This window comes from Drosophila elegans, unplaced genomic scaffold, assembly GCF_018152505.1.
Source record: "Drosophila elegans isolate 14027-0461.03 unplaced genomic scaffold, ASM1815250v1 contig_814, whole genome shotgun sequence".
Lineage (NCBI taxonomy): Eukaryota > Metazoa > Arthropoda > Insecta > Diptera > Drosophilidae > Drosophila > Drosophila elegans.
The window spans coordinates 19,960,347-19,977,025 of record NW_024546167.1 but is presented as its reverse complement, the minus strand read 5'-3'; the positions used below and the strand labels follow the sequence as shown (position 1 = coordinate 19,977,025).

General features: G+C 32.6%; 10 protein-coding genes across 10 annotated transcripts; 6 read left to right on the top strand and 4 right to left on the bottom strand.

Moving 5' to 3' along the window:
* The first annotated feature begins 1,077 nt into the window (after positions 1–1,077).
* LOC108134681 lies at positions 1,078–2,368 on the top strand. Its single transcript, XM_017255079.2, has 2 exons — positions 1,078–1,657; positions 1,914–2,368. The coding sequence occupies exons 1-2, from the start codon at positions 1,564–1,566 to the stop codon at positions 2,123–2,125; spliced, it is 306 nt and encodes a 101-aa protein (XP_017110568.1). The 5' UTR covers positions 1,078–1,563; the 3' UTR covers positions 2,126–2,368.
* A 211-nt stretch (positions 2,369–2,579) lies between these two features.
* Positions 2,580–3,019, bottom strand: LOC108134700 (chymotrypsin inhibitor SCI-III). Its single transcript, XM_017255096.2, has 2 exons — positions 2,875–3,019; positions 2,580–2,822 (listed from the first exon to the last, which is right to left on the bottom strand). The coding sequence occupies exons 1-2, from the start codon at positions 2,957–2,959 to the stop codon at positions 2,650–2,652; spliced, it is 258 nt and encodes an 85-aa protein (XP_017110585.1). The 5' UTR covers positions 2,960–3,019; the 3' UTR covers positions 2,580–2,649.
* A 2,472-nt stretch (positions 3,020–5,491) lies between these two features.
* On the bottom strand, positions 5,492–5,802 carry LOC108134707. The gene is made up of 2 exons (XM_017255103.2): positions 5,739–5,802; positions 5,492–5,686 (listed from the first exon to the last, which is right to left on the bottom strand). Exons 1-2 carry the CDS (start codon positions 5,794–5,796, stop codon positions 5,523–5,525), a joined length of 222 nt encoding a protein of 73 aa, XP_017110592.1. The 5' UTR covers positions 5,797–5,802; the 3' UTR covers positions 5,492–5,522.
* Positions 5,803–7,934: 2,132 nt separating this feature from the next.
* LOC108134689 (kunitz-type serine protease inhibitor-like) lies at positions 7,935–8,376 on the bottom strand. The gene is made up of 2 exons (XM_017255086.2): positions 8,243–8,376; positions 7,935–8,186 (listed from the first exon to the last, which is right to left on the bottom strand). The coding sequence occupies exons 1-2, from the start codon at positions 8,316–8,318 to the stop codon at positions 8,005–8,007; spliced, it is 258 nt and encodes an 85-aa protein (XP_017110575.1). The 5' UTR covers positions 8,319–8,376; the 3' UTR covers positions 7,935–8,004.
* Positions 8,377–8,870: 494 nt separating this feature from the next.
* Positions 8,871–9,347, bottom strand: LOC108134690 (chymotrypsin inhibitor SCI-II). Its single transcript, XM_017255087.2, has 2 exons — positions 9,222–9,347; positions 8,871–9,153 (listed from the first exon to the last, which is right to left on the bottom strand). Exons 1-2 carry the CDS (start codon positions 9,286–9,288, stop codon positions 8,972–8,974), a joined length of 249 nt encoding a protein of 82 aa, XP_017110576.1. The 5' UTR covers positions 9,289–9,347; the 3' UTR covers positions 8,871–8,971.
* A 479-nt stretch (positions 9,348–9,826) lies between these two features.
* On the top strand, positions 9,827–10,659 carry LOC108134770 (tissue factor pathway inhibitor). The gene is made up of 2 exons (XM_017255216.2): positions 9,827–10,096; positions 10,299–10,659. Exons 1-2 carry the CDS (start codon positions 9,892–9,894, stop codon positions 10,472–10,474), a joined length of 381 nt encoding a protein of 126 aa, XP_017110705.1. The 5' UTR covers positions 9,827–9,891; the 3' UTR covers positions 10,475–10,659.
* Positions 10,660–11,131: 472 nt separating this feature from the next.
* On the top strand, positions 11,132–11,964 carry LOC108134769 (kunitz-type serine protease inhibitor bitisilin-2). Its single transcript, XM_017255215.2, has one exon. The coding sequence runs from the start codon at positions 11,493–11,495 to the stop codon at positions 11,883–11,885; it is 393 nt and encodes a 130-aa protein (XP_017110704.1). The 5' UTR covers positions 11,132–11,492; the 3' UTR covers positions 11,886–11,964.
* Positions 11,965–12,678: 714 nt separating this feature from the next.
* LOC108134696 (male accessory gland serine protease inhibitor-like) lies at positions 12,679–13,111 on the top strand. The gene is made up of 2 exons (XM_017255093.2): positions 12,679–12,812; positions 12,871–13,111. Exons 1-2 carry the CDS (start codon positions 12,746–12,748, stop codon positions 13,050–13,052), a joined length of 249 nt encoding a protein of 82 aa, XP_017110582.1. The 5' UTR covers positions 12,679–12,745; the 3' UTR covers positions 13,053–13,111.
* Positions 13,112–15,130: 2,019 nt separating this feature from the next.
* On the top strand, positions 15,131–15,591 carry LOC108134678 (male accessory gland serine protease inhibitor-like). The gene is made up of 2 exons (XM_017255075.1): positions 15,131–15,275; positions 15,350–15,591. Exons 1-2 carry the CDS (start codon positions 15,209–15,211, stop codon positions 15,529–15,531), a joined length of 249 nt encoding a protein of 82 aa, XP_017110564.1. The 5' UTR covers positions 15,131–15,208; the 3' UTR covers positions 15,532–15,591.
* Positions 15,592–15,835: 244 nt separating this feature from the next.
* LOC108134679 (male accessory gland serine protease inhibitor-like) lies at positions 15,836–16,304 on the top strand. Its single transcript, XM_017255076.2, has 2 exons — positions 15,836–16,003; positions 16,076–16,304. Exons 1-2 carry the CDS (start codon positions 15,937–15,939, stop codon positions 16,255–16,257), a joined length of 249 nt encoding a protein of 82 aa, XP_017110565.1. The 5' UTR covers positions 15,836–15,936; the 3' UTR covers positions 16,258–16,304.
* Positions 16,305–16,679: the final 375 nt, after the last annotated feature.

Here is a 16,679-nt window from a genome sequence, read left to right as displayed (position 1 = left end):
TAAATAATTGACTATTTTAGATCACTCAAAAAGTGGTAAATATAAAACTGTTTTTTGGAACCTTTTAAGTAAAACTATAAATATTTAACGATTTTAAGTCTCTCGAAAAGTGATAAAAAATAAAATGGTCAAGACACCATTTATAAGTTGTTTTAAACTATTAATTATACATATTAATTTTGATATAACCCTGTCGTTTTATTTATATGCCCTTCATATTATAATGGTAGCGAGTTTCGCCTCATTTTTTCACTCCAATTAATTGACATTGAAATAGATTCTGTGATTGATAAAGTTAGACAATTTTCCCAGGGCATTCGCTGTTCGTTGCGTATACGTCACGTTGGCCTTATCAGTCGTGCACCTCACTTCGCTTCTTCTGGCCTTCTGCAACAGGCACTCGCCGGTTTTCGCCGGAATCGATACGAGAGCAGAGTCAACCCCAGTATGATCAGCATACACACGGGCGAGGCATCTCCATCATCATCGATCGCAATAGCAAAATTCGCAACGAGACAACGTAAAGTCCAAATTTCGATGTCGCTTTGAAGTCTTATCAATTTGTACACAGAGAGATCTAAAAATTAGTTAATGCTTTAAAACATATTTCAAAAAATAGTTTACTTCTTATAACTTTACTTTCAAAGAAAGTTTATAAATAAAATTAGTGTTGAATAATTATAAAAAACAATTTAAAATACAAATGTTTGAAATAATTCAGAATGAAGTTTATTTTCTAAAAACATAAATTTCAAAGAAAACCTCTGGGGAAAAATATTTTTTTTAATAGTGGTGTTTGATTTTTTTTTTTAATAAAATTTGTATCTTTGCACTTATGATACAACATTGAGTTTTTATTATAATATTGAATAACTAAATGTAAACGTTTTTGAGTTGAAAATTTTGTATAAAATTTCCTTTCCCTAGAAGCACTAGGTTTTTTTTCCTCTGTGTAGAATTTTTTCTCTCAGCAGAATCCGAATCAGCAGCAGAGCTGTTGGCAGAGGCAGCCCGATTAAAATGATGTGCCTGGGATGCCTTTTGTTCGAGGTTTCAAGTCGAGTTCGCGACTCGCCGTTTAGTCAGTGACCAAGTGTGTGGTGAACCAAATCCATTTCTTTCTGCCATTAATAATTTTCAAAAAACTGCGCAGACAAAGTCCACAAAAAGGAGCATTCCCTATCTGCATTCCGAATTGAAAACTGCTGCAGTAATAACTTTTTTTTCGGCCGGGCACTTGCACTCTAGATGAACTTAGCAGAGTGCGACGAGTATAAGAAACCCATAAAATTCAACGGAATAAAGAAATAAATAAATACGAAAAGGCAGACAGATCGGCCGATCACCTATATACTAGAGGCTTTCCATTACTGTGGAATCGGACAAATATATATGGCGACGAGCGGCTGCTGCGCATTTGTGTTTGTCCTGATCGAGATTGACATCATCGGTGCCAGGGAGCAAAACAGAGCTGCAATACAGAGCTGACTAGCTTGAATAGGTTTCCAAGCAGAAATCTAAGAATTTCCATCGTTTCACAAATCTATCAAAAATATTCCCAAAATGGCTCACCACAGTCCGTTGAGAATAACAGTGTGGCTTTGTGTGATATTGGCCATGATCCTGGATCAGCAATCGCCTGCAGAGGCACGAGTGCGTAAGTATTCAAAAAATCTTAGAAATAATAAATAATATATTAATGCGGCTTTTAAGAACTTCAAACAATAATCTGATTATAAAACTCTGTTTTTAAAGGTGTTTAAACTATAATTCAATTCAATTTGAATTCATAAGTTGAAATACCAATTTGTCTGTTAAGAAAATATTTTTAATATAATTATAAATTACTTAAATATTTTTTAATTACTTAAATCATTTTTTGGACAATACTAATTTGTGACTTCGTATTTCAGGTGACCTATGCCAGGTAGTGCCGAGCACAAATGGAGTGTGTATGCCCACCACCGTGGGTATCTATTACGATCCCGAAACGCAGCGTTGTCAGTACAAGGGCTGCAGCAACAAACGGCTCTTCAGTTCTTTGGAGGACTGCGACAAGATTTGCAACAATCCGCGGCACGTGAAGCGGCGCAATCAAGCCAAGGCCAATGAAACCTCACATTAGCTACATCAGATAATTAAATTAATTATAAGTGTGTTTCGTTCAGTGGAAAAATATCAGACTGAATATGAAATGCTTATGCCTAAAAAAATAAATATAAGATGTTTAGTTACATTCCCAACATAACTTTTGTAAATTTACAAATCATGTAACTAAATTTTGTTTTTAATTATATTTAGTAGTTAATACTAAAGATTTTTTATAGGAAATATAATTTTGTAAATAAAAATCAAATTTTAAAATATAGGATTAAATCCACTTCTCTTTAACAAAATCAATAGCTTATTAAGCACTATATTCATTACAATATTTCAATCAAAAAAAAAAAAAGATTTAAATGTTTTTGTTACTTTAAAGTACCTCAATTCATATACAAAAATAAAATACAAATGTTTAAGTTTATATTAAATTTATCTAATACAAATCTAAGATGTTAATTTAATAATACAACATTGAATTTATAATATCATAATATTATTATTTATTTATTCAAACGATTGTTGATTAGGGTTAAGGAATTGACATTGTTAAATATCGCGGCAGTTCAGTTCACACTCGGCTTTGGAGCCAAATCGGTTGTCATTTCCACCACAACCGCCGTAGATAAATGGTTCGCAATGACGTTTAATGGGATTGTAGGCGTAGCTCTCCACAAATCCAAAGCACCTTCCACTAATCATCGGTTGTAGGCATAATTTCACTGTACAGATATCACTGATTAGTAAAGAATTTAAGTATATCTGAGGAAATACCTCTTTTGGAGACCGCCATTGTTTGGTTTGGAATCAGCAGGAGGAAAAGGCTGAGGAGAAGCCACTGCCAAATAGCCGGCATCATGACATTTGGAGGCAATCCACCAAGTCAGTCAGTCATCTACATTCACCGATGATCAACCGTCACGTTCTTGGGCCAACAACTCACTGAACCAGGCTCTCTCAGCATTGATTTCTTTGTTTACAAATGCCTTCAAATGCTCATACCCGTTTTTTGTTTGGTTTTTTGCCAATATTCAACATTGACCAAGTTAGCAGTTAAGTGGGAATTGTTCAGGCCAAACCAGCATGGGAGTTACCTACTATTTAACTTTGTTAAGTATCCAAATTATGTTTCAGAGATTATACAACAAATTGGGATACCAAATATTATAAAAATATCTATAATATCTCTGAGATAATTAGATATGTAGTCTTAAGGTTTTGTGTAAGCGATTATTCTAACGTATAAGATAGCAAAGTAGTTTTAATATCTAAAATTTTAATTTTGTTTTTTATCTAATAAAAATAGTTTTAACATTTTTGTCATTTTAAAAATTTTAACAATCAAAAATACTACTTAGAGCTGATCACGATCTCTGAAAACAAGACGTGATGGATGGGAAAAGTGAACCTCCCCATCGCGCACCCTACACTCGCTCTCATAAAAAACAACGCTCGCGGAGATGACGTAAAAAACACTTGGCAGAAGGCAACAAAAACATGTTCCGCATATCAATTATGGCAACAACAACAAGCGGCTCAGTCAATACTTAAAAAAATCAAGTACCTCTGTGTGTGTTTGTGTGTGTGTATGTGTGACAAGCAGAAACGAGATTTCAATTTCAATTTAAGTTTCGCTTTCAATTTACTAGGCAATTTATAAGCCGCTTATTACTCAGATGATGCTTTTTCGAAAAGTATTTTTCAAAATACAGAGATTTTTTTAAAAAGATACTGATTGCATCAAAAACTAGGGTTGACTTATATTGTTAATTTCGGGCCATACTTATACATTAAAAAAAATACACATTGTATTTATTGAAACTAGCTGTTAGATATTTAATTTTGTTGTGCCAGGGTAATATAAAAATGATAACTTATAACGAGCATTGTTTGCAGTCGCTCCTGTTTTCAAAGAACTTTCCCTGAGTTTCACAGCCTTTGAGTTTCAACGCAAAGCAACTTTTCTTCGAAGTACTATACATAAATCCATTGATCACCTTGTCACAAGACCCTGAGGTACCGCCCTTTTGAGAACAACGAACTATATTTAAAATATATAAAATACATTTAAAATACTGAATAATGTTTGATATTTTCAGCACTTACGATTCGTTCCAATGACATCATGAAGTATGATTACAAACAAACAGATCAAATAGAATATATTCATTTTGTCTTGTTTCTCTAAGTTTAGTCTACCAACTGACTGTTCTCAAGTCAAGACACTCAGAAATAATACTAATTTAATAACTGAGACTAATGTCATTTTTCCTGGCTCCATTAGTAAGTGGCATAAAATGTTAAGGTTCAGACATTAATTGTTTTCCCTTACGATTTTCTGCTATGTTTTAATATTTCATTAATTTTCCATTGTTAATTTTGATTTTCCCCAAATTTTCTGTGACGCTGCACTACCAACTCGACCCACTAGTTTTGCAATTAAACGCTGCTGTGAGAACGAGGGACAATTAACGTCTGGCGCTCAATTATTTCAAGCAAATTAAACAGTTAACTGAATTGTCACCCCCGCATTTCCGCACACCTCACATTTTGGCCATTCAATCAAGCCCGAAATGTTCGACCCTCTCATGTGTTGGCGACAGCTAATGAATAAATAGCACGGCAGTTTGACAGTGCCCCGAACTCCTCGAGTTCCTCGGCATCGGAATTATCGTTACATCATCATCGTTGAGCGATAATTCAATTTGCACTACGTATTAACACCTGGCATAGCATCGTTTCAATTTCTGCTTCTGTTGTTGACCATCTTGTCTTGTCCAGCATTTTGGCCCTAATGTGGCTCTAATTATCGCCCTTGCCCTGAGTTTTAGTCCTTGCCGACTTTAGTCCCCCTCTCAGCACACAATGCAACATTAATGAGCCCCACAAGTGCCATACTCGTACAAAATAATCATATCCTTGGCCCTGACACTCGCATTTATTATGCAAATTGTTTGCAGTTTATGGCTCCGTTCAGATTGACTCATGGGCAGGTGAAGTTTTAGTAAGTAAAAGGATGAAATGTATTTTGAGCAGACTAATATGATATTTTCATATATAACTACATATATTTTATTTTGTTGACTGCGATAACTGCGTATCTAGTTTATTCGATCATTATTTCAATTAAGTTCTAAGCACTCAGTACTTTAATTAAATTTCTAAAGCATATATATTACAAGTCCAAAAGAAATTGATTATTCTGTTTTTTACAAACCAACCAATTTCTTTTAATTTTATTTATTAATAAATATCAAAATGCTACTCGTAGAGACTTATAATGGCTTCAAAAATAATATTTCAAAAATTAACTAAGGAAACGCAAATTGTATAATTGTTTGCCTTAGCATTTGTAGATAACTGAGTTAAGATATTAACACATAAGCTCATCTTGTTTTTTCAAATCTTTTTATTTTTAAAAACTATATTTTGCATTTTGCCTCACAGTCCTCTTTGTTTGTGAAATGATTTCCATCTAGTAGGCAGCCATGCCAGAATACGCATTCATTCCTATCTGCCATATAGGAATATAGCATTGTTAATTCAAAACATGTTCCTTGGACAAACGGTGAGAGTTCGCAACTTCCTAAGTAATTTATGTTTTGCTTAATAGGCTCATTATTAAATGAAGTACTCACTGTCTCTTAAGCCCTGCACTAAGCCTAACAATGCAACTATCAGACCAATTGCTTTCATTCTAGAAGAAAATATAACTGATGCTGAGGTGAAGCGAAGTATACATTTTATGCTTCTAATTTAAAATTAATTAAATTAGTTTCAGCAAAGCTTAACGTTCGTTTGACAAATGGCAAATTGATTCATAATTTAATTCTATTATTTCTTATCTATATACGTAATAATTACTTAGCTTTCAAAGAAAATAATAAGATGCTTAACGTTTTTAAATATGATTATATTGTTTGTCCCCACGTTTTATTTACAATAATCACTCAGTTTTGAAGTAATTTGCTCTATAAGTTCCGAAACTCCTTACAAATTTTCGTTTTAATTACTCATTACTTTCTTAAAATGCTTTGTTCGTTGTTTTATTTTGTGACTTTAATTTCTTACAAACTATTCAGGCACTACTAATGGGTTTTTTTAAATTTCTTGAAATTTTAATAAGTCCGATAATAAATGATTTATGATCTGGGATCAGCAAAGCTAAGAATCAGAGATAGCTTTAGTGAAAATTTGAAAAATAAACAAAACTCATGCATATTCATTTCGATGATAGAATAATAAAGTATGAAAGAAAATGGGATTGGCCAAAAAAACTGAACACAAAATCTGAAATAAAAAAATTGTATTCATATTGAGCTACCAATATTTTAACTACGATTTTCATCAGATTTGAAACAAGTAAGTTTCAGGTTTTTTACTACAAAAGAATCTTTAGTACATTGCGAATTAATTTAACAACATCCGTAACCAACACAGTTTAGTTTTAGTTCATTATAAATATTTTAATCCACTGGTGTTAATGGTGTTAAGAAATTTCCTTTCGAACCTGTATTTTTGTGGCCACCTATATTTTAAAACCTTATAATAGATCTTTTAACATTCCCTTTTATGCGTATAATAAAAAATCATTTGATGTTTGATAAGACACTTTATGTTCGTAATACCAAGTCGAAAAACTAAAATTTTAATTCAAAATAAGTTTTCTAGACCAATAGAAGTCTTTATTTTAATAAATGATTGCGGATATGTTGAAAGCTTTCTCACGACACAAAAGAATGTTTAAATTTTGATTATGTTCAGGTTTATTAAACATGAAAGCTTTTACAATCCAAGGATGCAAGAATATTTACAAAATTACTCCTTGCACTTGGCCTCACACTCTTGTTTAGTACTAAACCTATTTGCATTGCCACCGCATCCACCATAAATAAATTTCGAACACGTATTAGTAGACGAAAAGTATGTGAACGATGGCATATATGCAAAGCAAATCATTCCTCCAAAACCATTGGCAGCTGGCATTAGTCCGCAAACAGCTGAAAAAAGCAGACATTTTATTTAACCAAAAAAAGGGTTAATTGACTTTAGTTACGATCTTTTAATCCGGTAACAAGGTCACCTAGGACCAAGATTAAAAATATGGAGACAACTGCCTTTATTTGGTTCATATTTCAGTCACCAAGAATTCAACTTTACTCTCCAACGGCTTCGAAATAAGTGAAGAGCTATAATTTTTTTCCTATATTAAGAAAGCTTAGGGCATTGCGAATTCATTCAAGAACATCCAAAACCATGTCGAAAAACTAAAATTTTTCCAGACAAAGGATCACTTTCTTTAGATTAAAGAGTCTGAATATGATGCAGGTTTTTGGTCAATTTTCTGCAAAGACGATTTTTTCGGAAATTAAGAAAATCGACCCGAAATTACAAACCAAGCTTTAAACGCAGATTTTTAGAGCACTTAGCCACAAGAGTTTTAAGATATACCACTTCGAGCTCGGATTCTTAAAAAAAAAGTTATAGGTTTAAAACTGCAGGTTTTTGGTGATTATTTGGAATGATATTTTTTGGAAATTATATAAGTGTTTATATCGTAAATTTAACAACTCAATATTTCAAAAGCAGATTCCTAGAGACTAAAGCTACAAGTATTTAAAGATATACCTCATCGAAATCGGATGCCGGAAAGAAAAGTTATGAATTTAGAACTGCAGCTTTTTGGTCACTTTTAATTTAACAACATCCGTAACCAACACAATTTATTTCTTACACAACCGGGAACAGGCCACTTTTATTAATTTTTTTTTTCTTTTGTATTAGGCAAGTTTTAGTTCAATTTAAATTTTTCACGACACAAAACAATGTTTAAATTTTGATTATGTTCAGGTTTATTAAACATGAAAGCTTTTACAATCCAAGGATGCAAGAATATTTAAAAAATTACCCCTTGCACTTGGCCTCACACTCTTGTTTAGTACTAAACCTATTTGCATTGCCACCGCATCCACCATAAATAAATGTCTCACACATATTAGTAGACGAAAAGTATGTGAACGATGGCTTATATTTTAAGCAAGACATTCCTCCAAAACCATTGGCAGCTGGCACCAGTCCGCAAACAGCTGAAAAAAGCAGACATTTTATTTAACCAAAGAAAGGGTTAATAGGATTTAGTTACGATCTTTTGATCCGGTAACAAGGTCACCTAGGACCAAGATTAAAAATATGGAGACAACTGCCTTTATTTGGTTCATATTTCAGTCACCAGGAATTCAACTTTACTCTCCAACGGCTTCGAAATAAGTGAAGAGCTATAATTTTTTTCCTATATTAAGAAAGTTTAGGGTATTGCGAATTAATTTAAGAACATCCGTAAATAATGCAATCTTTTTTTTTTTGTTTATAAGGCTTATATAGAAAGTCTTATCGTGTTGGCAAAACCAAGTCGAAAAGCTAAAAATATTCCGGACAAAGAGAAAACTTTCATTAGATTAAAGGGGGTGAATACGATGAAAGTTTTTTTTTAGTTAAAAATCCAAATATAAATTCCAAACATTCATTTTTTTCCGAATAGTACGTGTGGCTTCAGATTGGATTGATGGGATTTTCTTACGATGCTTAAGTCCGGTAACAAGGCCAACTAGGAACATGATTAAATAAAATGAGGAAAATGCCTTAGTTATATTTATTTTTGAGCTACCTGTGTTTTAACATTAGATTCTAACGGATTCGAAATAAGTGAAGAGTTAATTCTTTTGCTATGTAACAGATTTTAAGGGCATTGCGAATTGCTTAATACAATTGACTATACAACAAGGTCTTTATTATTCCGTTTTTAGGCATGGTAAATGCTCACTTTAACAACAACATAAATCTGTTAATCCACAAACATAAAGGCGTTAAAAAATTACTTTTTGCACTCAGCTTCACAAAGTGCTTTAGTTTCGAACCTATTTTCGTTTCCTCCACAACCGCCATAAGAGAACTCTAAACATTCTTTTTTGTCGGGATAATAGGAAAACATATTCGTGTAATCTGCGCATGACGTAAGTCCAAAGCCATCGGCAGCAGGCGTATGTTCACAGATGTCTGAAATGTATTATTATTATTAAGATTTAACAAAAGTTCGGGTTTTTAAGTTGTTTTTTCAAGCCTACCATCTGTTGATCCCATAGTCAGGTCAGCTAGTATTATTACTAAACAATATGTAGTTAGAACCCTCATGTCCTTTTTAACAAATATATTTTTAAGCCCGAATCGATTGATGATTTTCACTTAGTAAGATTTGCCACTGCGAATCCACCTAATTCATAATGAACCGCTTTAAGTTCTGTTACAAATCTGAAATAATATAAGGTTTTTTATTTATACAAAAAGAGAACCGTTTAAGTTTGATTTTAGTTTTTCAAATGTTATTATAAAATAAATAAAGCTCAATATATGTTTTATATCTCTCATCAGATTTAGGTTAATTTATTTTTTATTATATTTTTACAATTGATTTAAAGGTGTTTGTGTGCATTTACTTATTTGTATTTTTATTGGACTTCAATCTTACCATCTTATCTAAGACTAAGTATAAATGTTTATATTTATGTGAGATCTGTTTGCTTGTAAATCATTAATAATCTCAATCGCCCGCGTTCAACGCGTCGTATGCGCAATTTGAGTTAAAAACTCATACATGGATGGGCAGAGAGAGACTTAATTGAAACTCAACTCAGTGGCTCAAAAAGAGCATATAGAACATGAATATAGAACATTCGGCTCACAGTTCAGTTCACAGTCGTTGCTTTTAACGTTCAGTTATCAAATTCCACACAGAAAATGCTACTACGGATGACCCAGTTTCTCTGCCTCGGCGCACTTTTATTGCTAAGTGTTTTGCAATTTACGCAGGCAGTCCCCAACAATAATAACAATAATAATAATATTAAACCGAAGGCTGTGGCTCAGGTGCAGCCAGGAATTCCAGCAGTAAATAAGCCTTCAGTTACGACAACAACAATTAAACCGCAGAGATTAATACCAGGTTGGCTAAAATGATCTCTTAAACGAAGATATCCGTTATCTTTAAAACTAAGTTCTTACTTTTGGGCAATTATAGTATTCCCAAAGCTTAAAATAAAACGATTTCTTAAGCAATCAATAACTTAAAATTAAGAATATCGGTTTATTGTTATGTGTGCAATATTTGCGAAGTTTTTGGTTTAAAGTTAAACTTTATTTTCCAGATCCCAAATGCCTGCAGCCCTTGGAAGTGGGTCCTTGTCGCATGAATTTGGAGAGGTTCTACTACAACAAGGATAAAAAGGTCTGCGAGACCTTCAAATACGGTGGCTGTCGAGGCAATGACAATCGCTGGGGATTCCGGCAGACTTGCGAGGAGGCCTGTCTCCCAAAAAAGTGATTAATTGATGGTAACCGCTATATAGGAGATTATTTTGGTTATTGTTATGATTGTATTCTTGTTTTGGGGAAACGCATTTATAAACAAGTTTCCCTTAATTAAAAATATAAGTTCTTGAAAATTACATTGTTAATCCAGTATGTTCTTAAACTAATAACATATTAAAATGCGTTCGTCAAATTAAATAGACGTAAAAACCATTTTGGAAAAAAATAGTTAGTTTTGTTGATTTATAAAGCCATCATTTTTTAAAAGGGTATTTGTTCTTTGAATTTGATCTTAACTTTGAAATTGTTTCGGCTCTAGGGAACTAGAAACTTAGCCAAAATGAGATTATGTTGATTAACAACAATAAAATGACAAGGTATATACTTGGTTATCTAATTAGCACCATAGTGAAAATTATTAGGTTATTAGATTCACATATGTAAGCCATTAAGAAAATGTAGAGAAATTATTAAATATTTTTAGCCAACAAGTGAAAGCTATGTAATGTATTTGCAGAGATGTAACATTACAAAATTTAATCAGTGATGGCTAAGCTATATAGATTATTGGCAATAATTATATTTATATTTTAGACACTTATTTCTACAGGTATAAACAAAATAATTTAATTAGTAATAGCTAAGCTATCCAGTTTATTGCCAATTCCACCTTCTAAACGTGATGGGGTTACCAAATACTATCGCTGCGATCCGGAAACAATTTGTAATATGATTTAATGGACAGCATTATGAAATGGCTGGTGCGTTGAACTGCAACCGAAGGTTGGGCTTCTCGAGAGCTGTCAGTACCTGGTTTACCAGGTGATATAGACGTCAGAGAGGCTTCGCAGTGATTTACATGCGACGTCGAATCAGTTGGACAAACATACTGCCGCTCCGATAAATATGTCAAAAACGGTGTGGGCAAAAAACCCGAGTGACTACGTGAGTGGATCACTTCGAACGGATAGTATTTAAGCCTCACTACTCGCTGAATTTGAAATCATTCGCAGCCACTCAACGGAATCAATATGTGCTACAGATATAGCTTCAGTTTTGTTTTAATCGCTGTTCTGCTTTTGGCAGCCGGAATTCACGGAGCTCCCTCGGATATTGTGGTGGAAAAGGCGGAGGATCCGAATGCCCCGCAAACCGTGCCAGATGGTGACTCCAAAGTTCCGGAGGATTGCCACCAGCCGAAGGAAACTGGTCGCTGTTTTGCCCTTTTCTATCGATTTGCCTACAATGTGGATACCCAATCTTGCGAGGAATTCGTCTACGGTGGTTGTGCCGGCAATAAGAACAATTTCGAGTCCAAGGAGCATTGCGAACAGGCCTGCCTGGGAAAGTCTGTAAATCCTAGCTCGGAAACCACCACTGAACAAAGCAGCGAAGTGACCACCGAATCGAGCACTACTGCTTAAATGAAATTATGTTTTTAGAACGTAACGCCTAGAATTAAATTACCCAGCTGATTATTTTAATAAATTTGACTTAAAACAATACGAACAAAATGGCTTTTAAATTTCTATATTATCACAGAGATCGAATATATATTTATGGAATCAAATATTTGGTATTTTAAATTCGAATAAATATAAGAATTATGAGCCTTTCACAATTTATACATCTGCAGTTAAAGCCAACTATTAAACACATTTTAGACTTAAATAAGACTTATTATGTAAGCAAAAACATACACTTTTAAGTCCATAGGTTTTTTAAATGAAAATGCTGGTGGATTCATTCTGTAAAAATTTGAGTTTAAATCTTTGGGTCTACAAATTTGGGTAATTTTTTTTTAAATTAATGATTAAACCATTTTTAATTTCCAATAAATAGATTTAGAAGACTTGGATTTAATAGCATATCTGCTTCAATTCTCGAACTACATATATTTTTTCAAAAATAGATTCATCCATTTTTAACTATTAATACATTTTCGATGGCAAGAATAAGGAATATTTCCGCATCACCAAACAAGGCTTTGTCAAATTTACTTTTCTTAGAACGTACCAAAGTAAATAGGTTTGTTTGTGACCCCAAATTTATTTTTAACACAAATACAACGCACTCAAAGTCTAGTCTGTTTATTTATCAATTTCACGAGCACTTGTTAATGAACCGTAAGTTCATGAGCACATCGATAAGATCCCAAGACGATTTTTAGTTCCCTCTGTCGACGGGGAGTATAGTATATAACCCAGTGCTAGACCTCCGATTGGCATTAGTCGTTCCACACAAGCTGGAGAAGATTGTTTGCTAAATCACCACTACAATCAGTATGAAGTTCATTGCTGTTGTCTGCTTGATTTTTGCCTTGATGGGCATTACTTTGGCACTTAAGGATCGTAAGTGAAGTAATCCTGTAGAAGTTAAAACATTTCTAATTGTAATATCTTTTATTAGCCGTTTGTGGCCTACCTCCTGCTGCCGATGGCAATGGTCTCATCAAGTGCGCCGCCCATATGCCCAGTTTCAGCTACCATGTCGATACCAATTCCTGCCAGGACTTCCTCTACGGCGGCTGCGGAGGAAATTCCAACCGATTTGGAAACAAGGAGGAATGCGAACAAAAGTGCAAGGAATAATATTTCAAGACCCTATGAGACATTACAAAAAAATATATATATTAATTACTTTGAATGAACTTCATGTGTATTTCAAATTTATTTAAACAACTCTTGAGGAAAAAAGACCTAAAAATATAAAAGTATAATTTTCACTTCAAACAAGCAAAGGTTTTTATTTTGCATAATAAAACTACGATACTTCAAAAATATATGTCAAGCTTTCCAAAAACGCTTCAAATTTTTTCTAATTTATTTAATATTTTATATTTTTTTTTAAAATGTTTGGCTGATAGACAAATTAAATATTTATCATTACAGTAAATCTATTTTTTTTAAAAGCTGAAAAGTTTTTGGTTATGTATTTTTATTTGACATATTTCTTGAATTTTGCTTGTTTTTATAAAAACAGATTTATCAAACTTTATAATAACATTTTTATACCTATAATAACATTTTTTTTGCCTACATAATAACATTTTAATACACTTATCAAAATCAGTTTTGGTTTGTTTTGTATTGAGATATAATTCTAATAAAAGTTTAATTTTTATTTTTTATTTGGCTCCATATTAAATAAAGAATTAATTAAACACAAAACGTTGTTAACGTAACAGATTCAGCAATTACTTTTTTTTTTTTTTTGCTTTAAAGCAAAGTGTAATTTACTGAAGCAAATAAGTGAATAGAAAAAGTAATACATTAAATTACAGTTTCTGCTAGCTATAATTATTGATGGAAAAATTGAAGTGTTTCAATGAATAATTAAACCAGGTTGATAAAGGCAAATCTTTGATGACTATATTTCACCTTATTCTTCCTTTACTTGTAAATTACACAATTATTACTATTTCAGTGATTCAAACTACATTTGTAATATTTTGTAAATCATTTTTCGTCATTGCTTGTTGTAATTAATGTGAATTGTACCATTTTCCTTATCGATAAGGAAGCCAGTTCATTATTACAACACTGTTTCAACACTTATTGACACGCTTTGTTTGTCGTGCTCATTGTTTATTTCATACTGTATGATAATTATAATGTGAAGTACCTACTAATTTGCGGGGGCTTTCCCTTTCTGGCGGATGGTAAACAAAGTGAGTTCTGGGAAGCCGACGAAAGTAAACACTTTGGCAAAAATATTTACACAAATCGGTGCGAAATCTTGTGGAGATTTCCCAGTTATATTTAAGCTTGATTTGTTTGTCGAATAATCACAATGTTTAATGGGCTTGGGCGATGGCTATGTATATATATATATATATATATATATATATATATATATATTTATGTTTTCTTTTATGAGCATAAACAGATTTGCGAGCACAATCTGCTTTGGGTCACATTTTTTATTCTTATCTGTCTTCTTTTCGGTGTACAATTTAAAGAGTCAGAGTTCCACCGACCTGGTAGATTAGACATTTTCCCAAATTTCAGCTACTCTATAAGACGATGAAGTGTCCAGTGTCTGGATATTTCAGTGATAGACCCCAGAGTGGTTTTACGTTAACTGGGAGAGATTGTTTTCAAAAAAATCGCAATCAGTATGAAGTTGCTTGCTACTGTCTGTTTAATATTTGCCCTGTTTTTCGGGGCCTTGGGCCTTACAAATTGTAAGTTATCTAATACTACATAATACCAAATGAATCTAATTATATTCCTATTTTGTAAAGCTGTTTGTAATCAGTAACCTGGAGGCTATGTCAATACTAATATAAATTGCGCCGGCTATATGCCTAGATTCACCTACTATGCCGAAAGCAATTCGTGCCAGGTGTATATCTACAATGGCTGCTTTGGGAATGACAACAGATTTAGATCCTTAGAGGAATGCGAAAAAACATGCAAAAGGAAAAGCAATGATTTTAACCAATGGTAAAATCTATAAAAATGTTTTTTAACGGAAACTCCAATTAATTTTGATTTAATAAACATGTAAAACACATGTTTGTGTTTGTTTATTTGTTTAGTTTATATTTTAATTGAGCGATTCAGCTTAATTTGTCGATTAATCAAAATGTTTTGTAATTCACAGCAATAAGCTTAAAGTGAATTACAATGGAACGGGTATAAAATACTTCGCACCAGTCATTTCAGGTTCAGTTTGAATTGTTCAACGCCAGCTGAAGGTTCTAGGTAGCAAACTACAATATTACTATATTATATACTTTACAATGAAGCTGCTAGTCTTAATCGTTTGTATCATCGCCCTTGTGGCCAATACCTTTGCTTTAAAAAATGGTATGTATATAAATTTCTCATTTCTTCGTTTGTTTTCAATTAATTTTCGAAAAATCTCACCAAATTGTATATAGAAATATGTGGTCTACCCCATTCCAGGAATGGTGATGGTAAAAGGGCCTGCATGGGTTTCTTCCCCAGTTGGTCATATAATTCCGATAAAAACGAGTGCATTGAATTTATCTACGGAGGCTGCGGTGGCAATGACAACAGATTCGGCTCAAAGGAATTATGTGAAGACAAGTGTTTGGAATAAAAAAAATTGTTTTGTAACATTCAATAAAGTGACATAAATAAAATGAACATACAAAATAAAGTTTGGAAGCTTCGTATGAGTTCAATAAAAAAAAAAGTACAACGAGTAATGAAGTGTTTAATATTTGCCTAGCTTTTAGTAATCTAGGGCTTCAAAAATCCAAATTAAAATAATTCCACAGAATTCAAAATGACAATAATAATAACTCTCACATATTTCCTAAATAATCGAAATTTGTAAAGTGTCAGGGCGATAAGCTTTATGTTCAATGTAATGGAATGGGTATAAAATACAACGCCCAGTTCGTTTCAGCTTCAGTTTGATTTGATCAACGCCATCTGAAGGTTCTAAATATTTTACTACTATATACACAAATATTTATTACAAAATATTATATACTTTACTATGAAGCTGCTAGTCCTTATCGTTGTGTTCGTCGCCTTTGTGGCCAATTCGTTGGCTCTGAAAAATGGTATTTATAAATCTCATTTTCTTAGTTCATTCTCAATTAATTACTACCAAATTTTCTACCAAATTTATATAGAAGTGTGTGGTCTACCCCATTCCCGTAATGGTGATGGTAGAATGTCCTGCGAGGCTTATTTCCCCAGTTGGACCTATGATTCCGATAAAAACGAGTGCATTGAATTCATCTACGGAGGCTGTGGTGGCAATGACAACAGATTCGGTTCAAAGGAAATATGTGAAGACAAGTGCTTACAATGAAGTAATTAAATAAAAGTAAATTCTTCAATGAATACTTAATAATCTTATGTCTTAGTTGTTATTATATACCAAAAACATAGCTTGGAGTATTGGTGGTTAAGTTTATTGAAAAATAATTGCAGTAAAAGTGGGTGAAATAAAGTAAAAATTGATTAATTTATTTACATTTAAAAACCGGATGATTTTGTTGTTATTACATTAATAATATTTCAATATTTTTATATATTTGGCAAATGATATATTTAAAAATGTGGTTGAAAATCAAAGCGAAAAAGTATTAAATTCAATTATATCTTTTGAAAACTAAAAATGTTATTCTACAATGAAAAGTAATTGTTACCTGTCATAAATTAATGAGTCTTACGAAATCGCTCAGCATTTTAAACGATATTAAAGTGTTTTAATATATAAAAGAAAGTGAA